A 24,108-nucleotide genomic window follows, 5' to 3' on the forward strand; every position below is an offset into this window, starting at 1 on the left:
AAAGGAGAGATTCGGGCTTCCCTGGCGGCGCAGTGGTTGAGAGTCCGCCTGCCGATGCAGGGGACACGGGTTCGAGCCCCAGTCCGGGAAGATCCCACATGCCACGGAGCGGCTGGGCCCGTGAGCCATGGCCGCTGAGCCTGCGCATCTGGACCCTGTGCTCCGCAACGGGAGAGGCCACAACAGTGAGAGGCCCGCGTACCGCAAAATAAATAAATAAATAAATAAAAGGGAGAGATTCTTTGAAATGAGACTAATTAAAGAACACTGTAATACCTAGGTAAGAATATTTAGAAAGAAAAATTAGCAGATACTGAAAGGATCTGTATCTGTGACTGAAAGGATGAGAGGTAGGTATGGGGAGGAGAAAGAGTCAACAGTGATAATATTTCTAGTTGTACAAAAGGAGAATATTAAGGTAATTAAAGATGGAGAACACAGCATTATGTTATTTTTTAATCATTAAAATACTTAATAAATCATGACAAAGATAATCTTGACAAAAGAGTAAATGAAAGAATAACAAAACTTTATTCTTACAACCAGTTCACTTCCTGAAAATACTTGAAGAACTCAGGTATCTTAAAAACATATTTAATCAAATATGAAGAAGCAACTCTCAAACGTATTCCATATCAATGCTACTTGTTAACATCTTAATGTAATAAAAAGGTCTTTCTAAATTTAATCTCGTTTGCATTATATTATAATAAAGCAACACCATTTAGGCTGGCTGTACTGAAGTACTCTAGTATTTCACATAAAATATAATATTTCATAAACAAGAGAAAATCATTTAAAAACTGGCGCTGAACAAGGGTACTTGCATGACAGGCAATGACTTAGACAAAAATTTAGTCTTCATTACCTACAGAGGAGACACTTGACCTGCAGTAGAACAAAGGCTTTATAATTCTATCGTTCTGATCTCACATAAGCTTTAAAGTTGAACACTTAATATTATCGTTTCATAAGACTTACCTCTTTACAAAATGTTCTAGGGACCATGATTTTCAGAATTCGTGTGAGCCTTGAAAAAAACACCTTGTCCACCACAGCTCGTTCTTTTTTCCCCTCTTTCTACATACATTAAAAAAAAAAGAAAGAAAGAAAGCTCTTAAAATAGTTATAACAAATTAAAGAACCATGTTTCATCTAAGGCAACATAAACAACTACTAAGATGGATACTGCATTTGAAGAACATAGTCTTGTACTGCTCTTCATATTCAAACATGCTTTCAAGAAACTAAGATGTTACCAAAAACTGAATAAGGAAGTGAGAACTTCCTTTCAGAAGTGAAGTTGCAGAAATATCTGGAAAAAGAACACTGCAAACAGAAGAAACAGCAAATGCCAAATACCAAGGTAAAAGCTCGTTTAATAACAAAACGGCCAATCTGGCTGGAGCTGTGAGCAAGAGAAAGTAGTAGAAGATGAGGTCAGAGGACAGCTAAGAAATGGCCATTATCCATCTCATTACTGTTTGTTCATCATCCACTTCCTTATTAACAACAGAATTTTTTAAAAATCCTGAACAGGAGTTTTCCTGCTATCAATTACAGGAAACTTTTGGATTCCTAGATTTATCATTTAACATTTCTAATATGCACTCTTCCTTACCAATTCAAAGACAGACAAGGTTCCCTCACTCATACAGTTCACATTCTAGCAGGGGAAACCCAGATAAAAATAAACCAATAAATAAACTGTTACAGATAGACTAGGCAGGGTCAAGAGAAAAAGAATGATCCAGAAAACTATGAGAAGAAAGGTCTCTTTGGGGGAGGGTAGTAAAGCACAGGGAATACCAAGCACAAAACCCAGTTCAGGAATAAAATTGGTATGCACACTGAAGAGCAAGACGACAGTGCTGCTAGAGCAGAGGGGACAAAAGGAGAGACGCTGAAGAGATGGGCAGGACCTATAAAAAACAGAGCCCTGAAGCCATAGAAGGATTTAGAGTTTACTGTCCGTGTAGAGGGAAACCACTGACGATAATTAAGAGCAGTAAATCATTTTATTACCCTCAGATATTTCTTCATTTTCACTGGTCCAAGAAAATAGAGCTATAAAACCATTTGCAAGGATAAGGAAAGAGTGACACGAACTGGGTATAGTGGACGTTATTTACTTCATTACCCTTGGGCTGTCTGGAAGAACAGGCAGAAGAAACTTCTGAATAGGCAAGACTCTCCAGAAGGACCCCATCCCCAATTGAGCTCCTTTCCCCAACTCCTATAATCACAGCTCACTTATGTATTAACTACTACGCTCTTGATAAACAAATACCCATGGTATAGTAAATTCTATTTGTTAGACAAACTTTGCTGTAAATATGCTGTAATTAAATTAATATCTAACTTGATAAACCTTAAATGAGTTCTTTGTGTACTGAATTAGAATAATAAGCTACCATCCATATGTCACACACTGTGCTAAGGGCTTTATATATGTAATCCTAATAAACAGACACTGCATGTCGTACAGAACTGTAGACAAGAGATGAAGGCACTGGGTGTGTAGAGTTAGATCAGAAAGACTAAGACAGAAAGAACTGGATAAGAACCAACCTACCATGTAACTGCTGGAACAGAGTTCAGGTCTTTCAAACCGTACAAAGGTTGTAAACCCCATCCCACTGAGTCACAGGCCCAGTCTACTTCATTCACACATGTATGTATTCATTCATTCAATATTTACTTGGCCCAAGGCACTGTTCTAAACCATGGGGACACACCAGTGAACAAAACACAAAATGCCCTACTCACAGTCTATTTACTCTAGCTAGCCTATTCTCCCCAAGCCAAACCTTACAACTTCAACCTAAATATCCCCTTTCACCTCCCCAAACTGAGAAAGTATAGGAAGAAAAGAATAAAGAGAAAGCAATGTACATCAACTACCTTTAAAGAAAGTTAGACTTCTACTCTCGTTTTCCTCCTGTCACTGCCTCCCTACCTCACTTCATCCCACCTGTAGTCAGTACCTTCTCCATCCCTAGCTTGAGCCTTAGACAGAATAATTCCAAAGTGAAACGGCCACCTTCTGACTTAAACAGAGGATAACTATTTCCAGCTGTTCTCAAGAAATGATCTAGGGCAAACAATGAGGAAGGTTTAAAAAAAAGTTATAAGAAAGTAACAATGAAGCACGTCGTATATAATTAGCAGTTTACCTGGTATTAATTCCTCCTCCTCTTTTTCTTCTGTCCCTGTTGTCACTGCTCCTATTTCTTAAGCTGTCTGAAAGCTGACTTTATTATTTTCATTACATTTGAATCCATAAAGGGAACGATATACTTCCTAAAGTCAGGAAACACCAAACATCTGGGCTGGAGGGCTGACTCAGGGTGAAGAAATAATCAAGATGCTGTACTATTCTTTTTTAAAAAAAAAAACATGGAACGCTTCACGAATCTGCGTGTCATCCTTGAGCAGGGGCCATGCTAATCTTCTCTGTATCATTCCAATTTTAGTATATGTGCTGCCGAAGCAAGCACTGTACCATTCTTGATACATAATAAAAGTCATACCTGAAACCAATCTAAATGCAAATACTTACAGAGACAGTACATTTCATAAACACTACTAGCTTCTCCTAAGAATTCATTTTAACCACAATTGACTTTCCCCACCTTTAAACTTCCCAGTAATTTTTTAAAAATATAAAAAATACTTTTATGATATAAATCTAACATGCAAATCATAGGAAAAAAAACAACCATTAAAGACCATTTAAGAAGCTAAAGTAATAATGCAGTCAGAAAAAAAAAAATGTACCTAACATTCAGGAGGCAACAAGGTCAAAGGGCAACGAGAAGTTCCTATTGATGTGTCAATCAACTTAGAAAGGTGACATGAACCAGAACTGACCAGAAAAGACAAATGTTTGAAATAGCAAATAAAAGGTCATGTGGTGCTGACAAAAGTGTAAGCATTTCTGTATATTGTTAGACGAAGTATAAATCAACATAACTATTATGTTGCATCTATCATAATATAAAATGTACACTCATTGCAAAATGTAAAACCCAGCAAATTTACTTTTAGAAACTTATCCTAGAGATATTCCTGAACATATGCTTAAACACATAAATGAAAAAACTTGCACATTGTTTTATAATACTATAAAATTAAAAACCTAAATGTACATCAATTATGAGATATTACATAAATCATGGTAAATTTATGCAATGAAGATTCTACACAACTGTAAAAAAGGAAGCAGCTCATATTCATACAAGAGAATACTACAGAGTGGTTAGTTAACTAGATCTATAGCTATCAATATAGATGGATCTTAAAAAAACATTATGCTGAAAAAAAAGGAGAACGATAGTACAATGATTCAACTTATAAAATTTTTCAATAAGCAAAATAATTCTACCTATATTGTTTATGGAGATATACGCACACCCCAAAAGTACAAAAATATGCATGGGAATGCTGAAGACCAAACCCAGCACAGTGCTACCTTTGTATATTTTGAATTTTATACCCTGTGTATTACATCAAAAAGAATAAATATTTTAAAACAAGTCAACTATCTCTTTATACTATTCTCTATCTAAATTTTTTTCTCCTTAAATCTCATGTCTTATGAAACTTGTCTCACCTCAACCCATCCCACCAAAGATTATAAAAAATTTCAATAAAAAGTTCTTTTCAATTGCGTCCCCTCATAAGTGACACACATTCACTGTCGTAAAATTAGAAAATTCTGATGAGCAAAAATAAGGAGCCTATAGCTACCACTGAGAGACATCAACTGTTAATATGTGGCACATCTCTTACAAATTTCATTTCAGCATATGTCTGTGTGTGCACTTCCTATACATTTCACAAATGTGGTATCAGGATGTACACTGCCTTAAACCTTTTTTTTGGCCAACCATTTGATCTAAACTAAATTTATTTTGCTTACACTATATGACTAGCAAACAAGTATATATATTTTTAAATGTACAAAAAAATAGGAAGAATTAAAATATGAGTGAATGAATACTGCTGTACTGGATAGTTTCACTGATGTCCTAGAACTTTCAGATACGGTGGTATACAAATAGTAGCTATAACTAAGATAACTAAGGTTTGATTACTCAGGTATAATTTAGATATAAGAGATTATGAAGATGGAAATTTGCCAAATGACTGGAGATAAGCATATCTTGTCCCATTTTTCAAAGATTATGGAAACTGGAGAACAGCAATTTTGATGTCCATCTCCAGGATATTCAGAGAATAGACATTAATATTGAGGGTTTAGGAAGACCTAAGAGACGCTAATCCCTAGAAGCCAGCAGAAGTTTACTAGGAAGAAGTCATGTCAAAGCCTTCTAATTTCCTTCTTTGTTAAGGATACTGTGCTAGTATATTAGCTGACATGCACAACATTAAGCTCCATGAGGGTAGGAACTTTTGTTAACTGCTATACACGCAGAACCAAGAACAATGCCAGGCATATATGAGGGGCTCAATCAATATTTTTTGACAGGCTGACTTAATAAATGAATTAACAAATTAATCAAGGAATTTGATGTTTCTTATAAAACTATTGTGGCCTTAATGGAGAAATAAAGACCAGATTTTTCTGCAGCTGGATACAGTCACAGCTGAATAAACCATAACCAAAAAAACAAAGACTAAGAGATGGCACAGAGGAATTTTCTGGTCCTAACCTAGTCAATACTATCAGCAATTGTGAGGAAGATAGAGAAGACAAATTAAATTTGTAGATAATACCTTCCACTTAACACACTAGATGTTAGAATTATATTCAGAATTATACTAGGGAGTTCCCTGGTGGCCTAGTGGTTAGGATTCCAGGCTTTCACTGCCATGGCCCGGGTTCAATCCCTGGTCAGGGAACTGAGATCCCGCAAGCTGTGCAGTGCGGCCAAAAAGAAAAAAAAGAAAATTACAGTAACAGAATAGACATTATAGAATAGACTAATAGTATAGACCCTATAGGCTGACATTTACAGGGAAACAACTGAGTTACCATATGACCTAGCAATTCTACTCCTAAGTATATACCCAAGAGAAATGAAAACATATGTCCACACAAAAACTTGTACATGAATGTTCATAGCAGCATTATTCATAATGACCAAAAGGGGGAAACCACTTAAATTTCCCTCAACTGATGGATAAATACATGTGGTATATCTAAACAATGAAATACTATTCAGCAATAAAAAAGAATGAAATACTGATACATTCAACAATACATATGAACCTTGAAAACATCATGTTAAGTGAAAGAAGCCAGTCACAAAAGGCCACATATTACATGATTCTATTTATATGAAATGTCCAAAATAGGCAAATCAATAGAGACAGAAAGTAGATCAGTGGTTACCAAGGGCCAGGAGGAGAGGGTAATGAGGAATGACTGCTAATGTGTATGGAATTTCCTTCTGGGGAATTGAAAATTTTCTAAAATTAGTGGTGATGGCTGTACAACTCTGTGAACATACTAAAACCACTGAATTGTACACTTAAATAGATGGATTTTATGGTATATGAATTACATCTCAATAAAATTGTCATTAAAAAAGGAAATAAAGAAATCAACTGATGAATACAGACGTGTGTCAAAAGAGCTGTTCATCAGAAAGACACCTGAAGGCTTACAATTTATCACAAACTCCACTTAATATAAACAGAAGTAATGGCTAAAGAAGTAAAAGCAACTTTAGGCTGAATTTTAGCAACATGATGTTCATATCAAGAAATGTAGTAGTGCTGATGCATTCCACGCTAGTCAGACCACGTCTACATTAGACTACATTCTATAGACCACAGACTACATTCTATCCTAAACATAATGTCTAGAGGAACTAACTAGTATAGATCCAGAGGAATGTATACATAATTGAAGAACAATTAGAAACCATGTCACCTGAGAAACACTTGAAGGAATGAGGATTGCTTAGCGGGGGAAAAAGATTCAGAAAATACAACCATCTTCAAACAATATGAGAGTCTATTAAGAGAAAATAGAGTAAACTTGTCCTGTGTTTCTACAAATGACAAAATAGAGGCTTAGAGAGGGAAGATTAATTCCATCATGGACTTGAACTAATACAGTTATGGCTATCTCCTAGGTAGTACTTTCCAACAAATGAACAGATTCAAGTAAATACAAAAAGTCACCTACAAAGGATTCCTATTTTAGGAAGAATTCCTATAATATGTAGTGGATTAGAGATGATATTTAAGTTCCCTTCTAATTCTTAAATTCTGTGATTTTATCCTAATTCAAAAATATATAATGAAACAAATGAAATAAATGCACGAAATCCCGAAGAGTAGACAACATAAATTTTACCTCATTGTTCCGTAATGGTGGTTCTCCATTTTTCTTACTGCAGAGAAAAAGAAAAAAGAGCAAGACAGCTTTATTTGCAAACTGTTCCCATCATAAAATATTATTTTAAGATATCAAAAGAATATACCAAATTCTCCAAATGAATTTCTTCTTTTATATTTCATACTGAGATAGAATATATTAAATACAATAGTCCAACTGTATAATCCACAGTCCTCTTACTAAGTATAAATCACAAAAAGTGCTCAATAAATGTTAACTACTACTATAATATATCAGGCATTGCGTTGTAATTTTTTTCATACACACACAATTACACTTATTTTACAAATTCTCCCATGGAGATGCAGAGTCTGTTTTTCCATCCTTGAATCAAGGCTTGGCCAAGATATTAGCAAATTGACACAAGGAAGGCCTTGAAAAACGTTTGTGCATTGGGCTCACTCTCTTGCTGCTTGGAATCTTTTCCCAGCCATGTGAGCAATCCCAGGTTAGCTGCCTAAAGGATGGGAGACCATGTGTCATTTCCATGTTACAAATGAAAAAACTGGCTTGGGGGACTTCACTGGCAGCACAGTGGTTAAGAATCCGCCTGTCAATGCAAGGGACACGGGTTCGAGCCCTGGTCTGGGAAGATCCCACATGCCGCGGAGCAACTAAGCCCGTGATCCTGCACTCTAGAGCCCGCTCACTACAACTCCTGAGCCCACTCACCACAATTACTGAAGCCCACATGCCTAGAGCCCGTGCTCCGCAACAAGAGAAGCCACCGCAATGAGAAGCCCGCGCACCGCAACCAAGAGTAGCCCCCGCTCACCGCAACTAGAGAAAGACCCAACGCAGCCAAAAATAAATAAATAAATAAATTTTAAAAAAAAAAAAGGAAAGAAAAAACTGGCTTGGAAAAGTCAGTACCATGCCCAAGGTTCACGCTACTCAAAACAATATAATAGCACCCCAAAACAATATAATAACCAGGCTTGGCTTCTTTTTATACACACTACCATAGCACCCTATGCTTCTATATAACATTAATCACGTATTAAATCTCTTGTTTAACATATATTTCCTCCCAGTATATTAGTTCTATGAGATCAGGAGCTATTGCAAGTTGGCTTCTCCAAAGTAGAGGCGAGGTGGTGTTTGGAGTACAAAATGTTTATTAGAGATCAGTATCTGTGAAAGGAAGGCAAAGAAAGAAAGTTTGGGCAGAACTCAAACTGTGATATAGGCCAACAAAATTTCAGCCAACCAAGTGGGAAGCCCTGAATCAAATACTGTCCATCATAGTGCTCTGTGATGGGATGAAATGGTCAGGTCTTTAAACCTCTTTCTAGCTCAGCATGCAAATGTATGCTGCTCCAGGGAGATCATGACCTTGAGGGAGGTAGCTCTGCAGGTAAGGCAGACCCTAGAGATGTGTGCAGAAGGGGCTACCTGGTAATCCGCACTCCTCATAGCCGGACAATGAGCCCTTCTTTGAAGGGGAATCTGGGTAGCATATCTCCTTGTCTACTACAGGGGTCATATATTACCCAACCCTGTATGTTCAATACCTAGTTGAGCCACAGCAATCTGTACAGCAATCTGAACATTTTCAGTAATAGGATACCACGTCACTGAATAACGCTAGAAAGGCAAACAACTTTTGATACAATTCGGTAGATGCTATCATTTTTAAAGTGCTTAGGTTTATTACTGTTTCTAGTTTCAATTATACTGCAGGATTGTTCATCTGTTTTTAAATTTCCATGAGACCGCAAAACTGTTTCACAGAATGCCTTTTATATATATGTTCAAGCATGCACAGTTAATTATGAGCCCCTTTTATAAATAAGGCTTTCTAAATTCCTCTTTTTAAGAATTCTTTAATGTTTCCTCAATTTTGAAGATACCAGCTATATAAATACATATAAATTACTTAGGATAAATTAGAGCAGTATACTATATTTATGAGCTAAATCCATTAAAATAAAAGTATTCAACACGTTCGAAATATATCATCAATATGCACACAAAATGGCGAGGTATCTATAATACCTAGAACAATCACTAAATATCAGTTATCTCGTTACATTTCAGGGTATAACCAACTGAAGTTATTTTTAAATCTAATTTTGTGACTATGTGAATGATGACCTTAAACCAGTCTATTATACCAATATCAATGTCATGTTCAGTCAGGAGCTGCTCATCTATCTTCTTCTCACTCAATAAATCAGCACACTTTCCAAAATCCGACGGCACTCCTGCATCAATCCTTTTCATTGCCTTGCCCAACATCCAGGCGTGGGCAAAGGCAAGGAAAAGAGAATCGCAGTACCAGGATAAGATATATAAAAACAAGTTGGTTGCTAGAGTATGAAACAAAGGCACACAGAAAAGATACATTATCAAGTGCATGTGGTACTGAAAAGACAGGTAAATTATAAAAGTGACATGGTCAAGAAGCATTCAAACGTCTACTAATTGCTTACTACATGCTAGGCACTATTCTAGATCAGCACTTCTCAAACCTCGTGGTCTCAGGATCCCCAAGAACTTTTATATATTTGTGTTACATGGATATTTATATGAAATTTCAACCTCATAAATTTTAAAAATACTTATTTACTCATTTAAAGACAACAAACACATTACATGTTAAGTAAAATTTTTTATAAAAATAGCTATATTTTCTCAAACAAAATAATTTAGTAAGAAAAGTGGCATTGTTTTTACATTTTGGCAAATCTCCTTTATGTCTGGCTCAATAGACGACAAATGGATTCTCATATCTGAGTCTGTATTCGTTCTATCTACTGCAATTCAGATAGGTAGTTGTAAAACAGGAGTATTCTGATAACTGTGGATATTCTTCTGTGATACTATAATGCTGCAATGCAGTCTGATAATTATATCAATGAACTTGTACTCTGATACAATAAAATTCACTGGTCTATATTATATTACACTTTAAAAAAAATAAATTTATTTTATTTATTTATTTTTGGCTGTGTTGGGTCTTCGTTGCTGTGCACGAGCTTTCTCTAATTGCGGTGAGCAGGGGCTACTCTTCGTTCCGGCGTGCGGGCTTCTCATTGTGTTGGCTTCTCTGGTTGCGGAGTATGGGCTCTAGGCACATGGGTTTCAGTAGTGGCAGCTTATGGGCTCAGTAGTTGTGGCTCGCGGGCTTAGTTGCTCTGCAGCATGTGGGATCTTCCCAGACCAGGGACGGAACCCGTGTCCCCTGAATTGGCAGGCGGATTCTCAACCACTGTGCCACCAGGGAAGCCCCTATATTACACTTTCAATGGCTCTTTTAACCCACTCGAAATTTTCTAAGATCATGCATTAGTCATTTGGAAAATGCTGGTTCAATGAGTTATATAGTAGGCCTTGCAAATGTAATACATTTTATTATACAATATTTTTAAAATTATATTTGTTAATATTACCACCAACCTCATCAGAAAGGTCTTAAGCACTGGGAAACTAGCAAGCTCATGGTAGCAGACAAGATTTCCAAATTCTAATTTTCACTTGAAAGCTTAAACTGTAACATTAGCAACAAACACTGCCAGTTGTTTTTCCTTGAAGGCATTACAAGAAAATGTCTGCAACATTCAAGGCTGAATAACCAGAGTTATTCAGTCTTTCTTTCAAGTAAAAATGATGTTCCACCAAAAAAACAAACAAAAAAAAGTGGCTAGTTCAGTTCACAACTCAAACAACTGCACAGTGCTTTCCCTCAAGACAACCTATGTATTTGATATGCTACAAGAAGTGCTTTTGCAAATTTCTCATTTTTCTTTGGCAAAGACATTACAAAAAAGAAAAGACAAGAGCAGTAACCAGCTATAAAAAGTATAGGAAGGTTTTATCCAAGAAATGTAAAGTCAGGTTAACATTTGAGAAAACAAGGTAATTCATCATATTAACAGTCTAAAGAAGAATAAACATATGATCATATCAATAGATACAGAAAAGGCCTATAAAACCTGACACCTACTCATCCTAAGAACTCTCATCAAACTAGAAATAAAAGGAACTTCCTCAGTCTGATAAAGGACATCATCAAACACCTACAATTATCATCATACCAATTAACAAAAGACCGAATCTCTGTAAGATCTGGGACATTGCAAAGATGCCAACACTCACCACTTTTATTCAATATTGTTACTGAAGGACGCAGTGCAATAAAGTAAGCAGAACAAACAAAAGGCACATAGAATGAAAACGAAGAAGTAAAACTATCTTTATTGCAGACTCTATAAACACTATATAGAAAAGCCTAAGGAATCTACAAAAAAGCTAAGTGAGTTCAACTGGTTTCCAGGATACAAAATCTATATATAAATACCAATTGTATTTCTACATATGAGTGAAGAACAATTGGAAATTGAAATTTTAAACATACCATTTATAAAAGCATCAAAAATATTAAATACTTAGGGCTAAAATTAAAAAGAAAAAAAAAGACGTGCAAGACTTGCATGCTGAAAACTACAACACATTGCAAAGAAATGTTCAAAGAAGACTAGATAGATATATATCATGGTCATGGATCAGAAGAATCAATATTATTAAAGTGTCAATTCTTTCCAAATTGATTTAGAAATACAATGAAATCCCAATCAAAATCGTACCAGACTTTTCTATAGAGAGTAACAAGTTGAATCTAAAATCCGTATGTAAATGCAAAGGACCTAGAACAATCAATAAATTTTTACAAAGAAGAACAAAGTTGGAGAAATTGCACCTAATTTCAAGGCTTATCATAAAGCTCTACTAATCAAGAGTTTGATACTGGAGTATAAACAGAGATCAAAGAAACAGAAAAGTCCAAAGTAGACCTACACATATAAGGTCCATTGATATAAGACAAAAGTGCCAATGGCAACTCAATGAGGAAAGTATAATCTTTTAACAAATGGTACTGGATCAACTGGACAGACATATGCAAAAAAAATCAAAAGGAACCTCAGATGTTATTGCACACCATATACAAAAATTAACCTGTAATGAAACAGAGACCTAAATGTAAGAGCTAAAACTACAAAATTTCTAGAAGAAAACAGAAGATCTCAGTAATCTTGAGTTAAAGACTTGTTAAATAGAACAAAGTACAAACTACACACAGAAAAAAAAAATCAATAAACTAGAATTTATCAAAATTCTAAATGTTTGTTTCTCAAAATATACTACTAAGAAAATTAAGACAAGCCACCAACTGGAAGAACATATATGCAAAATACATACCCAAGAAAAAACTTGTATTCAGAATACATAACAGACTCTTATAATCAAATAAGGTGGCAATTCATTTAAAGATTTAAACAGACACTTTGCCAAAGAAAATGTATGGATGGAAAATAAACACAAGGAAACATGCTCCAAATCATTAGTTCTTAGGGAAACTCAAATTAAAACCACAATGAGAAACCACTACACACATCCACTAGAATGGCTAAGATTACAAAGACTGATCACAGCAAGTGTTATCAAGGATGTGGAGCAACTGGAATTTTCTTATACTGCTGATGGGAATATAAAATGGTACAATCACTTTGGAAAACAGTTTCTTAAAAAGTTAAACATACACCTACCATACAAGCCAGCCATTCCACTACTAAGTATCTACTCAAGGAAAATAAAAGCATATTTCCATAAAACTTATATACATATTCATAGCTGCTTTATTTTTAATAGCCAAAACCTGGAAACATCCAAATGTTCATCTACAAGTGAATGGATTTAAAAAATTGTAGGTATTTCCATAAAATGTACTCAACAATTAAAAAAAAAACCTATTGATGCACGCAACATGGATGAATCTCAAAATCATTATGCCGACTAAAAGTAGCTAGACAAAAATGTACATAGTATAGATCCCACTTAACATGAAATTCTAGAGCAGTCATATCTAATCTACAGTTATAGAAAGCAGGTCAGTGGTCGCTTCAGGCTGGTGCAAGGGAGAAGATTGACTACAAAGGGGCATGAGGGATCTCTGGAGTGATGGAAATGTTTGCTATCTTGATGGGTGTGATGGTTTCACAGGTGCTTACATGTCAACACTCATTAAGTTGTGTATTTTAAACATAAGCAGTTTATTGTACATCAGTAAAGCTTCAATAAAACTATAAAAGAAAAAGATGACCAAAACCTAGGGGAGACTTTTTCTTAAGAACACAATAGAAAAGTACATTTTCTTTGTTCTTTATTGTTGGAGGGGTGAGGGAGAAGGAGATGGAATTAACTATTCCTTAATAATGCCAACAAAATATGTAAAACCAATAAGCAGAAATTTCCCCCAACAAACTATGAGACTAGGAAAAAGAAATTGACAAAAATTAAAAGAGAAGTTTTCAGATAACTTTCAGACTAAGTAAAAAAAAAAAAGAAAACAATTCTGAAAACTTTGATCAGAGTTTTGTTATCCAGAACAATAATTCTGACCCTAAAATTTCTCACTTAGTTCATTTTTCTAGGCCAGTGTTTCCTGGACTTCAGATAATATATGAACCTCTCCTGAAGGAAAAAAAAATTCTTACAGACCCCAGCGTTGACTTAATTTGGTGCTTCCTTAAATATGTAGAAGCGGGCTTCCTTGGTGGTGCAGTGGTTAGGAATCCGCCTGCCAATGCAGAAGTCACGGGTTCAAGCCCTGGTCCAGGAGGATCCCCCATGCCGCAGAGCAGCTAAGCCTATGCACCACTGAGCCTGCGCCCTAGAGACCACGAGACACAATTGCTGAAGCCCAGGCGCCAAAACTACTGAAGCCCATGCACCTAGAGCCTGTGCTCCACAACGGGAGAGGCCACCGCAATTGGAAGCCCACACACCGCAACGGAGAGTAGCCCCCACTTGCCTCAACTAGGGGGGGCCCGCGTGCAGCGACGAAGACCCAACACAGCCAAAAATAAATAAATAAATTTTTAAAAAATGTATAAGCATAAAATTAAGTTAATTGACCCTTAAACATGAAGACTTAGGAGCACTGACCCTCACTGCTGTTGAAAATTCACCTGTAACTATACAGTAGGCCCTCGTATCCGAGACTCCAGATCCTTGGATTCAACCAACCATGGATCATATAGTATGGAAGTACGTATTTAGTGAAAAAAATCCACACATAAGTGGACCCTCGCAGTTCAAAAACATGTTGTTCAAGGGTCAACTGTATACATTCCTTTTGTTTACAGCTCTTCTACAACCACAAAATAAAATTTATCACTTAAAAACTAACAAAAATTTTAAAGCCAATAAAAATGGAATCAACATTCATTTAAAGTGATAGGTGAGATAACATTGCTACAACTAATCACCAGTGCTGGGGTAAAAGAGTAGAAGGAATTATTTATGTGTTATATGTTCCAGTTAATAGCCAAGATTTTTAAATAATCTTCATTATTTTTCTTCGGTAAACAATGAACTGGCTTTAAATCACTGCTTCATTAATGTTGATGGGATAATCAATTTATTAGTACACCCCAAAACAAAATTCTAAAAATTAAAATACTCAGTGAAAATGTCATAGAACTTACTGCTAATAATACTACTAATAATAAGTGTTACAAATTGGTATTTATAGAAACAAATGGCGATCCATGCAATGTAACTGCTCACAAAAATATAATTTGCATATATATATAACATACATATACATACATACATATATACACACATATCCACCCACAATACATATATATACACACACCCACAATGGGCCACATGATCAGTCGGCTCTCCCATCACTTTTCTCTCTTCAAGCTACCATGAAATACCTTATTCAGAGTATACCATGACATCTTATGAGGCCTTCACTTGGTGTAAACACATAATCTACATGTCAGCCCTATGTTCTTTTATCAGTTTGTGACAAAGTAATACACTACTCAATTGCTCTACGTCTTTTTCATGATTTCAAACCAAAGCTTCATTATAAGATTTCAGTTACTTAGAAATTCTATGAAAACACCTTTCACCCGTAATTATCACTACAAAAGAAAAATTTAATAGCAAAATAATTCAGTATGAATACTAAGGTTGAAGATGATTTTCTTAGTTTTACATTACTACACTTCAGCCTGATGTAAGTTCTAATGCAGCAGATTTGTCTACCATACATGTGGTCTCTTTTGATGGTCACTTAAGCAACAATTCAAACACAAATACGGGTACAAAAATCTGCAATACTATGGTAGTCATTCAGACGATCCAGAATGTGCTTATACTAATTTATTTATAATTTATCACCAAGATGAAAACACAAAGTTAGAAAATTCTCATAGAACTTTAGGACCCTGAAGAATGAATCATTAGATCCATTATCTCTAGGCCCTAGAGATACTACATTAGAACACCTCGGTCAAAACCATGATATCAGCTATCACCATTCTCTAATGACTCCCCAAATCTCTAGCTCCCTCATCTTTCCTAAGCTCCTGACTTGAATAATCTATTTTTTTAAATAAGGTATCTGTACCTGGATCTACTGAAATCATTTTAAACTCAACATGCATTCTATGTCTGAACTTACCTTTCCACCCCAAATCTACCTTTCCACCTTCTCATCCTGAGCTGGGCCCTAACTCAGTGAATATACCTTCTTCTATCCAATCACCTAAGCCACAAACTTGGGAATTATTCTTAGATATTCTCCCTTTCTCATACTCTCCCTATCCAATCTCTCTCTATGCTCTCCTTTTCCTCTATTGCAACGACTTCAGTTCAGGCTATCAAAATTTCTCATGTAAACTAACAATTTTCTCACCTGCTTTCTAAGTAGGTTCCTTATCATTTCTATTGTCCCCCAGTTCAAGTCCTTAGCCATATCAAATATAGCTGTGTGTGTGTGTGTGTGTGGGCACACATGTGCACGCACACAACCAAGGTCAATCAGGGCCCAGAAATGATGAAGATGTGAACAAAGGTGGTGGCTATGGAAATAGAAAGATGAAACAAAATTGCTAGAAATAACAGGGTGAGAGAATAGATAAGAGCTAAGACCTAACTGAATATGGAAATGAGAGGAGAAGAGCAAAGACTTAAAGAACTATGTAAAAAGATACAGGAGGTATTAGAAACCTTCCGCTCCAAACTTATGCCCTGAAAGGCAAAGATCATTTTTCCTCAGGTCTCGCAGCTTGCACCCTAAGCGACCCGAGGACAGTCATTCCATTTACCATAATAAAGAATAACAGTAGAAGCATGCAGGGAAATAATAATTGGACTCATTATAAATGTGTTAAATTTCAGGTTCCAATAAGATAACGATATGGAATTGTCCAGAAGATTTTTTTTTTAAGTTTAGATTTGAAGTTCAAGAGTGGAGATGTTGATTTGAAAGGAATTAACATGACAATACTGTGACTATACAATGATATAACTCCTTTGGGAAACAAAAATATGAAATCTGAAATGTGAGTCTTACACCTGTTTATTAAGCTACTGTACTAAAAATTTTAGTATGTGCTCTTAAGAAACTTGGTTTAAGTTCTTCCCTGACTGATACTGCTCCCAGGTACTTTAACAAGTAAACTTTCCTCTTAAAATGAAAGTATGTTTACTATAAGCCTCAAAATTATTCCAAGTAATTTTAAATAAAATGTCTAGACCATAATCAAAAATAACCAAGCACATAGGAAACTACACTCCATAACCAAGAACCAGTAGAAATGACAGAAAACAGGAGCAGACCCAAAAAGATTTCAGATGTTGGCATTTCCAAACATACCCTATAAAACAATGCAGACGATATTTAAAGAAATAAACAGATAAAATAAAACAAAGTATCTACCAAGATAAGAAAATAATAAAAAGCTACACAGACTTAAGAAAACCAAATGGAATTCTTAAAAATAAAAATACAATTAAAATTAAATATTTAATCAATAGGTTTAACAGATTTCACACAGCTGAAGAGAAAATTAATAATCTAGCAGCTAAGTCAGAATTGACTATACAGAGTATAGCAAGGAGAAAACAAAAAGACAGCAAACAAAGAAATAAGAGACAGTGGTTACAATAAGACTATCTCAGTTGGTGTCCAGGAAGAATAAAGAAAGAAAATGAGGCATAGGTAATGGCCGAGAATATTCCAAAATCGAAGAAAGACACCAATCCACAAAAATTAAAAGGCCCAGTGAATTCTAAGCAAGACAGATAAAAAATAAATCCACACCTAACCATTACTGCCAATCTAGAATTAAACATTCAGGAAAAAAGACACTTACATGAAAGAAGGCAAATAAACACATTCCCTGGCAATATGGAGAGGGTTCATCATCAGCAGACTTGTACTAAAGAAATTTATAAAGGACATATTATGGGGGAGAGGAGGGTTGATCTCAGTTGAAAGGTATAGATTGCAAGAAGGAATGGAAAGCAAAGAATGTGGTAAATATATAACTCTAAGTAAATATTATATAAAACAATAATAATAATGTCTTATAGTACTAAAAAAAAAAACCCACAACAAATGCATCTAAATAAGGAGGAAAAGTTAATGGGGTCACTGCTCTGAAGTCCTTTTACTGCCTGGGAGAATTATGAAGTATTTCTTATTGATTAATATTTAGACTTGAAAAGGTAAACAGATGGCAAAATTTCTAGGGTAACCAGTAAAATTAAAAAAAAAAAATTTATATAGAGAATAACTTCCAAACAACTAAAAGAGCTAAAAATAAAATGAGGAAAAAAATCAATACTCTAACCACAAAGCAATTATGCTGGTAATTAACAGCAAAAAGAAAAATACAAGAAAAATTCCCAAATGTTTTGAATTTCTGGTATATTAAATACTGAGACAAATTCCTAAAAAGGAGGAATCTTTTTTCCCACCCTTGAATCTGGGCCAGGCTTGTGACTTGCTCTAGCCAACAGAATGGGTGGAAGCCTTTCTGCTTTCACCCTGGCTTCTTGGAATGCTGACCTGAGACCACCATGTAAGGAACTGGTATAGCCTACTGAATGATATAGTCACTTAGATGAAAATCAAGGCATCCCAGCCACCAGCCAGCACCAACTACCAGATATGAACCTTCCAGTGCAGCCAATCCTCTACTGGGTTCCTCATAAGGGAACCCAAACAAAACAAGCAAAGGAACTACCCAGCCATCCATAGAAATAAGGGGGAAAAATAACTGTTGGGGTGGTTTGTTATACAACAATAGGTAACTGACATAAATAAAGAGATTCGCTTTGGTTTGTGAAAAGTCATGGGTCAAAGAAATTTTTAAAATATTTGAAACGAATGATATACATATCAAATGATATGTTTACAACATAAGAGTTTACATATCAAAAAAACTGTGGGATGCAACTAAACAGTGCTTAGGGAACTTTATAACCTTAAACGAATACATTAGAAAAGACAGAAAATTCATCATCTATGCGAACATTAGAAAAAGAACAAAATTAACTGAAGTATAAAGAATAAAAGAATACAGATAAAAGCAAATAAAAATGAAATAAAAGACACTCAACAGAGGTAAAGCAAAACTGAAAGTCAGATTTTTAAAAAAATTGACACCTTACAAACTCATGGCAAGATTGATCAAAAAAAAAAGGGCACTATAACCAATTTTAGAAATTAATCTATAAATTAGATGAAATCCTCATCAAAATCCCAACATGCTCATTCTAAAATTTAAATAGAAATAAAACCAATGCAAGAGTTGATACCTGAGGCACATTTCATATTTTTATAAGATTCACTGCATTCATAAAGGTTCCTCCAAAGCATCTATAAGAGAGCATTAACTACTTATTTACAAGTAGTGAATCATTAGGTTCATAATGACACTTAAGAAGAATTCATTGGTCACCTCCAGAGAATAACAAGAAACTGATGTATAATAAAGAAGCAAACATCCATCCTGCCTTTCCTAACTGAACTGTACCACTGGGGAACCAAATAGATGAAGAAAACTTCCTTTTTACAGAAGCATTCCACCTTATAAATGAAGTAATAACCGAATTCAAATATCATCATTTTGTAAGACCTAATAAACTCACTGTTCTAGGTATCAAATATCAGTGGCTGCTCAAATCACAAAAAGAAACCACCAGACCTTATATACCTTGTGACAGAGAGTATACCACATCAACACCTAGGAAGCATTCTTGTCCAAAAAATAAAAACAAAATCTAAACTTTAGATCCAACTAGCAATTTACAGGAAATAGAGAATGAAGAAAAATTATACAACTGGCATAATCCAAATTACAGAATATGTATAGGTGAAAACACCTGGTTGCTTCAACAAATAAACTATAACAAAGGGGAAAGAGAAATGGCATGCAGACTCATAGATTAAGAGAGACCTGAACAAAAAATCCCACAAACACATCTGAATTATACTGCTTAGGAGCGCACCTTTGGGTGATAAAATTATAAAGAAATGCAAAAATGTAATTACTATAGAAGTCAGGATAGTACAGAGAAGGGGCTGTGACTGGGAAGGGGCATGTGGCTTCTGGGTAGATGGCAAAGATATTTCTTGACCTGGGTGGCAGTTACAAAAAAAGTCATTAATTTATATACATGTTTTATGCACTTTTCTATATTTGCTGTATAATATACAATAAAAATGTTTTAAAAATCTTAAGAGTATTTCACCATGACTATATTTTAAAATTAATATACCACAATAAAATTGTTAATCTAACAATTAACATAACTTTGAATTTAACATTTTTTCTTAGCCCCTGAATGATTCTTGACTGTTCTTCTGAATCTGAAACCGAGTTCCCTTACTGAGTCTATGATTACTCTCTCTATCCAATTCTTTATTCCCTTTTTTGTCCCCTCTGACCTCAATCCTGTGCTAACTGAACACTAATCAACCAGAGTCAGAGGACGAAGACTGCTACTGTCGATAACATCGTTAATGTACTAAAATTCCTATTATGTATATCATCATTAACATACAAACCCAGGTTGTTTCTCCAGGGCAAGATGAGCTGATGGACCCCCAAGCCACGGACCACCTGGTCTGAGCCTCATAAACCAGAACATCCCGACTCCCGAAACTATGATGAAGAAATGTCACAAGATGATGATTAGTCCCAGCTTTCGTTCTTCCCCTTAAAAAAAAAATCCCTAACTCAAAGACCAAGATGGAGTGGATCTGAAGCTTGTCTCTCTCTCTTGCTTGGCGCCGTGTAATAAACCCTTACTTTGCTGAAAACACCTGCTGTCAAGAGTTTGGCTTTCTGTCCAGGGGCGAATGAGGCCTTGCTTGGTTACAAACCTAAGTATATCTGAAGGATCTGATAAAAATGTTTTATTCTGTCTTTTACCCTCCATATGGCTAATTCAAACGTAAGAACTCTTATAATCAGGTACCATTTTTACCTTTCTGATTACTCACCGATAAAATAAAGATAATAAAACAACTATCTCAAACGACTGTTGTCAGGAGTAAATGCAAAGTATTTAGAACCTATAATATGGCAAGTGCTCAATAAATAGTTAATAGTAAGGTTACCAGCTTCATGTCTTTGCAGTCCCTTCTTCTCAAATCATAACTCCACTAACGCCATCCTTTGCTCATGCTACTTTCTCTACCTAGAATGCCTTTTACGCCTTATCTCTTAAGATCAGGCACAAAAGTGAAACCTCCCCAGGTAACAACCAAAACAATCAAACATTCCCAATTCAGTGCTCCCTCCCACAGAATTATTATTAGACCACAGGTCTAGTCACACTGACTTGTACGACTTTTCTATATATTTGTATTTCCAGGGGTTAGAAATAATGTTCTAGAAATAATGTTCATCAATTTGGTATCTCAATGCCTAGCTTAGAGACATACAAGAAGCATTCAATAGAATGTACTGGATAAACATTGTATTTCCTTCCACATTGAAAGTTTCTTCACTGAAGTAAGGGGAAGTAGCTATTTTGTTGAGCCGGTGATAAAATACAGAGAGAAATGTATTCATTCATCAATAGTTAAATTGGAAATTATCTGATACGTTAAAAATGGGATCATTTCATTGATTCTGTCCTACACTTGCCTCCCACAGTGCCTCCACTGTTTTACTAAACACATCTTGGGCATTACTGCAGGGGAAAGAAAATGAATACCATAGTTGAAAACACCTTAAATCTAATTTCCTGATGCAACAAAATTGTATCACAGGTAAATGGAGAATAATATTTTAAATAAAATATACCAGGAGTTTCTTTTTTTAACTAGAAATTTGGTGTGAAATGTCCAGACACAGGATTCCCTCTTTTAATAGTCTGTGGGTTTCTTAACAGCAAAAATCTTGCCTAATTTAATTTTTAATCTTCCCAAGTGCCCAATACAAAACTAAAATGAAATGGGTTCTGTCTTCTCTCACTACGGGATCCATCTAGGAAACAGACCTACTCTTATTCACTACTGTGCGTTCTCAGCACCTAGCACTAAATGTTGAATGAAGGTACAGACTTGTATCATATCCCCCAACGCTCGAGAATAGGACCTTTTTTTCATCTCTATAAACCCAGCATCTGACATGTAGCAAGCACGAGATGTTTTGTGAGTTAGTGCATGATCTTTGGGTCCCTTTCTTTGAGTGGTTCATTGATTCCCATGCCACCCTACTTCCTCCAGTCCTTGCTCTGGAATGAGGAAAAGATCTGATTCTACCTCAACTTAAGTTAACTTCAGTTAACCTCTAAGATATAATGAAGAAAGAATGACAGTAACACTGAATATGGAGTCAGAAGATTGAGTTTGATGTAAATTACCAAGAAGCATTTTTATAAGCAAATTAAAAACATGCACAGTAAAACGGAAATGTAACAATATGCCAATACCATATTAATCAAAGCTAAGATGCGTCGGCTGTAAATTGCATCCTAATTTCAGAGAAGCTGAAATGTAAGAACGTCCTACTCACTAAAGTATGATAAATTTATAGGACCATACTTTTTCCTTCTGAGGAGACACTATGTGTCTCGTTGCTTACTTCATAGGTTTATGAAAGTGTAAATGTTTTAAATAGCGACATGCAGTGACCTACAGACACAGTACGCTGATTAAATAACCAAATTATGATTTACCTAGAGAAGCTGCCTCATTCCACATAGTACATTTATTTTTAATGCCAACAGATAACTATTGGCACTAAATTAATGCCAATAACTTCTTAAGCAGAGAGTAAATCATACAACCCATGTTTATGTCTATTATTATGGTGCCATTACAGTGGTATGTGAGATTGTTACGTCTATTCACAGATATCAAATTAGCTGAATGCTTTGATGAGCTTTATTTTCAATTTTATACTTTATTAATTTAATTGCAATCATTCAGGACTGCTAATTAGCCAAACAACAAATGCATGTTTTTTTAAAAAAAACACCTTTACCACACTCACTAGTTTTATCTAGCAAGGCTTCAAACTATCTTAATATGCATAATAGTTCCCAATGAAGAGTGCAACCATCAGTTATCCAGACCATTTTATCCTAATGCTTATGGAAGGTTATATTCTTAAAAGAGATGCCTAAAACAAAAGTTATTTCCTCATAAAAAGAATGTTATGATAAAAGCCATATTCTTAAGCAAGTGCCTTATGTCTAATTTTTTGTAGAAATGACTACAAATGTCATTTATAAAAACTCTAACATTCTGTAAAAAAAATCACTCCAAAACAAATAACAATAGGGAAATACAGTACCCATTTTGCATAAAATTTAATTTGCCACATATAACTCTAAAGAAAATTATAAAGAGCGCCTATCTCTCTTCTTCGTAACTCCAGTTTAGGGAATTCCCTGGGAGTCCAATGGTTAGGACTGACTCCATGCTTCCACTGCAGTGGGCATGGGCTCAATCCCTGGTCAGGGAACTAAGATCCTGCAAGCTGCGTGGTGAGGCCAATAAAATAATAATAATAATAATTCCAGTTTATATTTTATTGCAACAGATTAGAAGGTGGTGATATTCATCATCCATGACCGAAAAAGGAAGACCATTTCCCACTGACTCCATAGCAGAAACATCACAGAGGAGGAAGGATTCTGACTGGCCCAGTATGGATCAAATGCCTAGCCCGACCGTCAGAGTGCCAAATATCACCAGAAGGAAAGGTGTGAAAAGGTACCAGGTAAGTTAAAGATGAGAACCAATACAACCCCCAAAAGGTATCATTTAAAAGAAAGGTTATAGTGACATAAATACATTGTTCTATACTTAGTCCTGTCCGATAACTTATTGAAAAAATATACAGAAAGAATACTAATTAAATGTGCAGGATCTACTGTATAGCACAGGGAACTCTACTCAATGTCTGAGGTGACCTAAATGGGAAGGAAACCCAAAAAAGAGGGGATATATGTATATGTATAGCTGATTCGCTTTGCTATACAGTAGAAACTAACACAACATTGTAAAGCAACTATACTCCAATAATTTTTTTTTAATGTGCATGATGAAAAAAAATTTAGGAGAAAGTGATGTGCCCAAACAAAGATAAGTTGTAAATACTCACACCCAGGTTTAAAAAAAAAAAAATCAAACACAGCAAGCTAAGAAGGGGAAAGGAAGGGAAAACAATTGTGCAAGCTAAAATATGAGTGAAGAATACTGACTGTCACAAAAATGAACGTAACCTCACCTATTTTAACAAAAGTTTTGGATTTACAAAGCAGGTAACAGCCCACTCCACTCTGTCAGTCAGACCACACTTAGAATAATGAATTCAGTTTCAGACCTCCCTTTAAGGGGTGGAGAAATAGAGTATCATATTCAGGAAGCAACAACTGAAAAAACAGAGGACTGAAAC

General features: G+C 35.3%; 1 protein-coding gene across 2 annotated transcripts in view; it reads right to left on the reverse strand.

The window, feature by feature from the left end:
* Window positions 1–24,108, reverse strand: part of ABCD3 (ATP binding cassette subfamily D member 3) — an 82,430-nt gene that overhangs the window by 51,272 nt on the left and 7,050 nt on the right. For both annotated transcript variants that reach the window (XM_082676455.1, XM_082676456.1), the window contains exons 2-3: window positions 7,334–7,370; window positions 982–1,080 (exon numbers count right to left, since the gene is read on the reverse strand). In XM_082676455.1, the coding sequence (XP_082532581.1) occupies window positions 982–1,080; window positions 7,334–7,370 (136 nt within the window). The remainder of the gene's footprint in view (window positions 1–981; window positions 1,081–7,333; window positions 7,371–24,108) is intronic.

Source organism: Grampus griseus (genome assembly GCF_964374135.1).
Source record: "Grampus griseus genome assembly, chromosome: 1".
NCBI classification, from domain to species: Eukaryota; Metazoa; Chordata; class Mammalia; order Artiodactyla; family Delphinidae; genus Grampus; species Grampus griseus.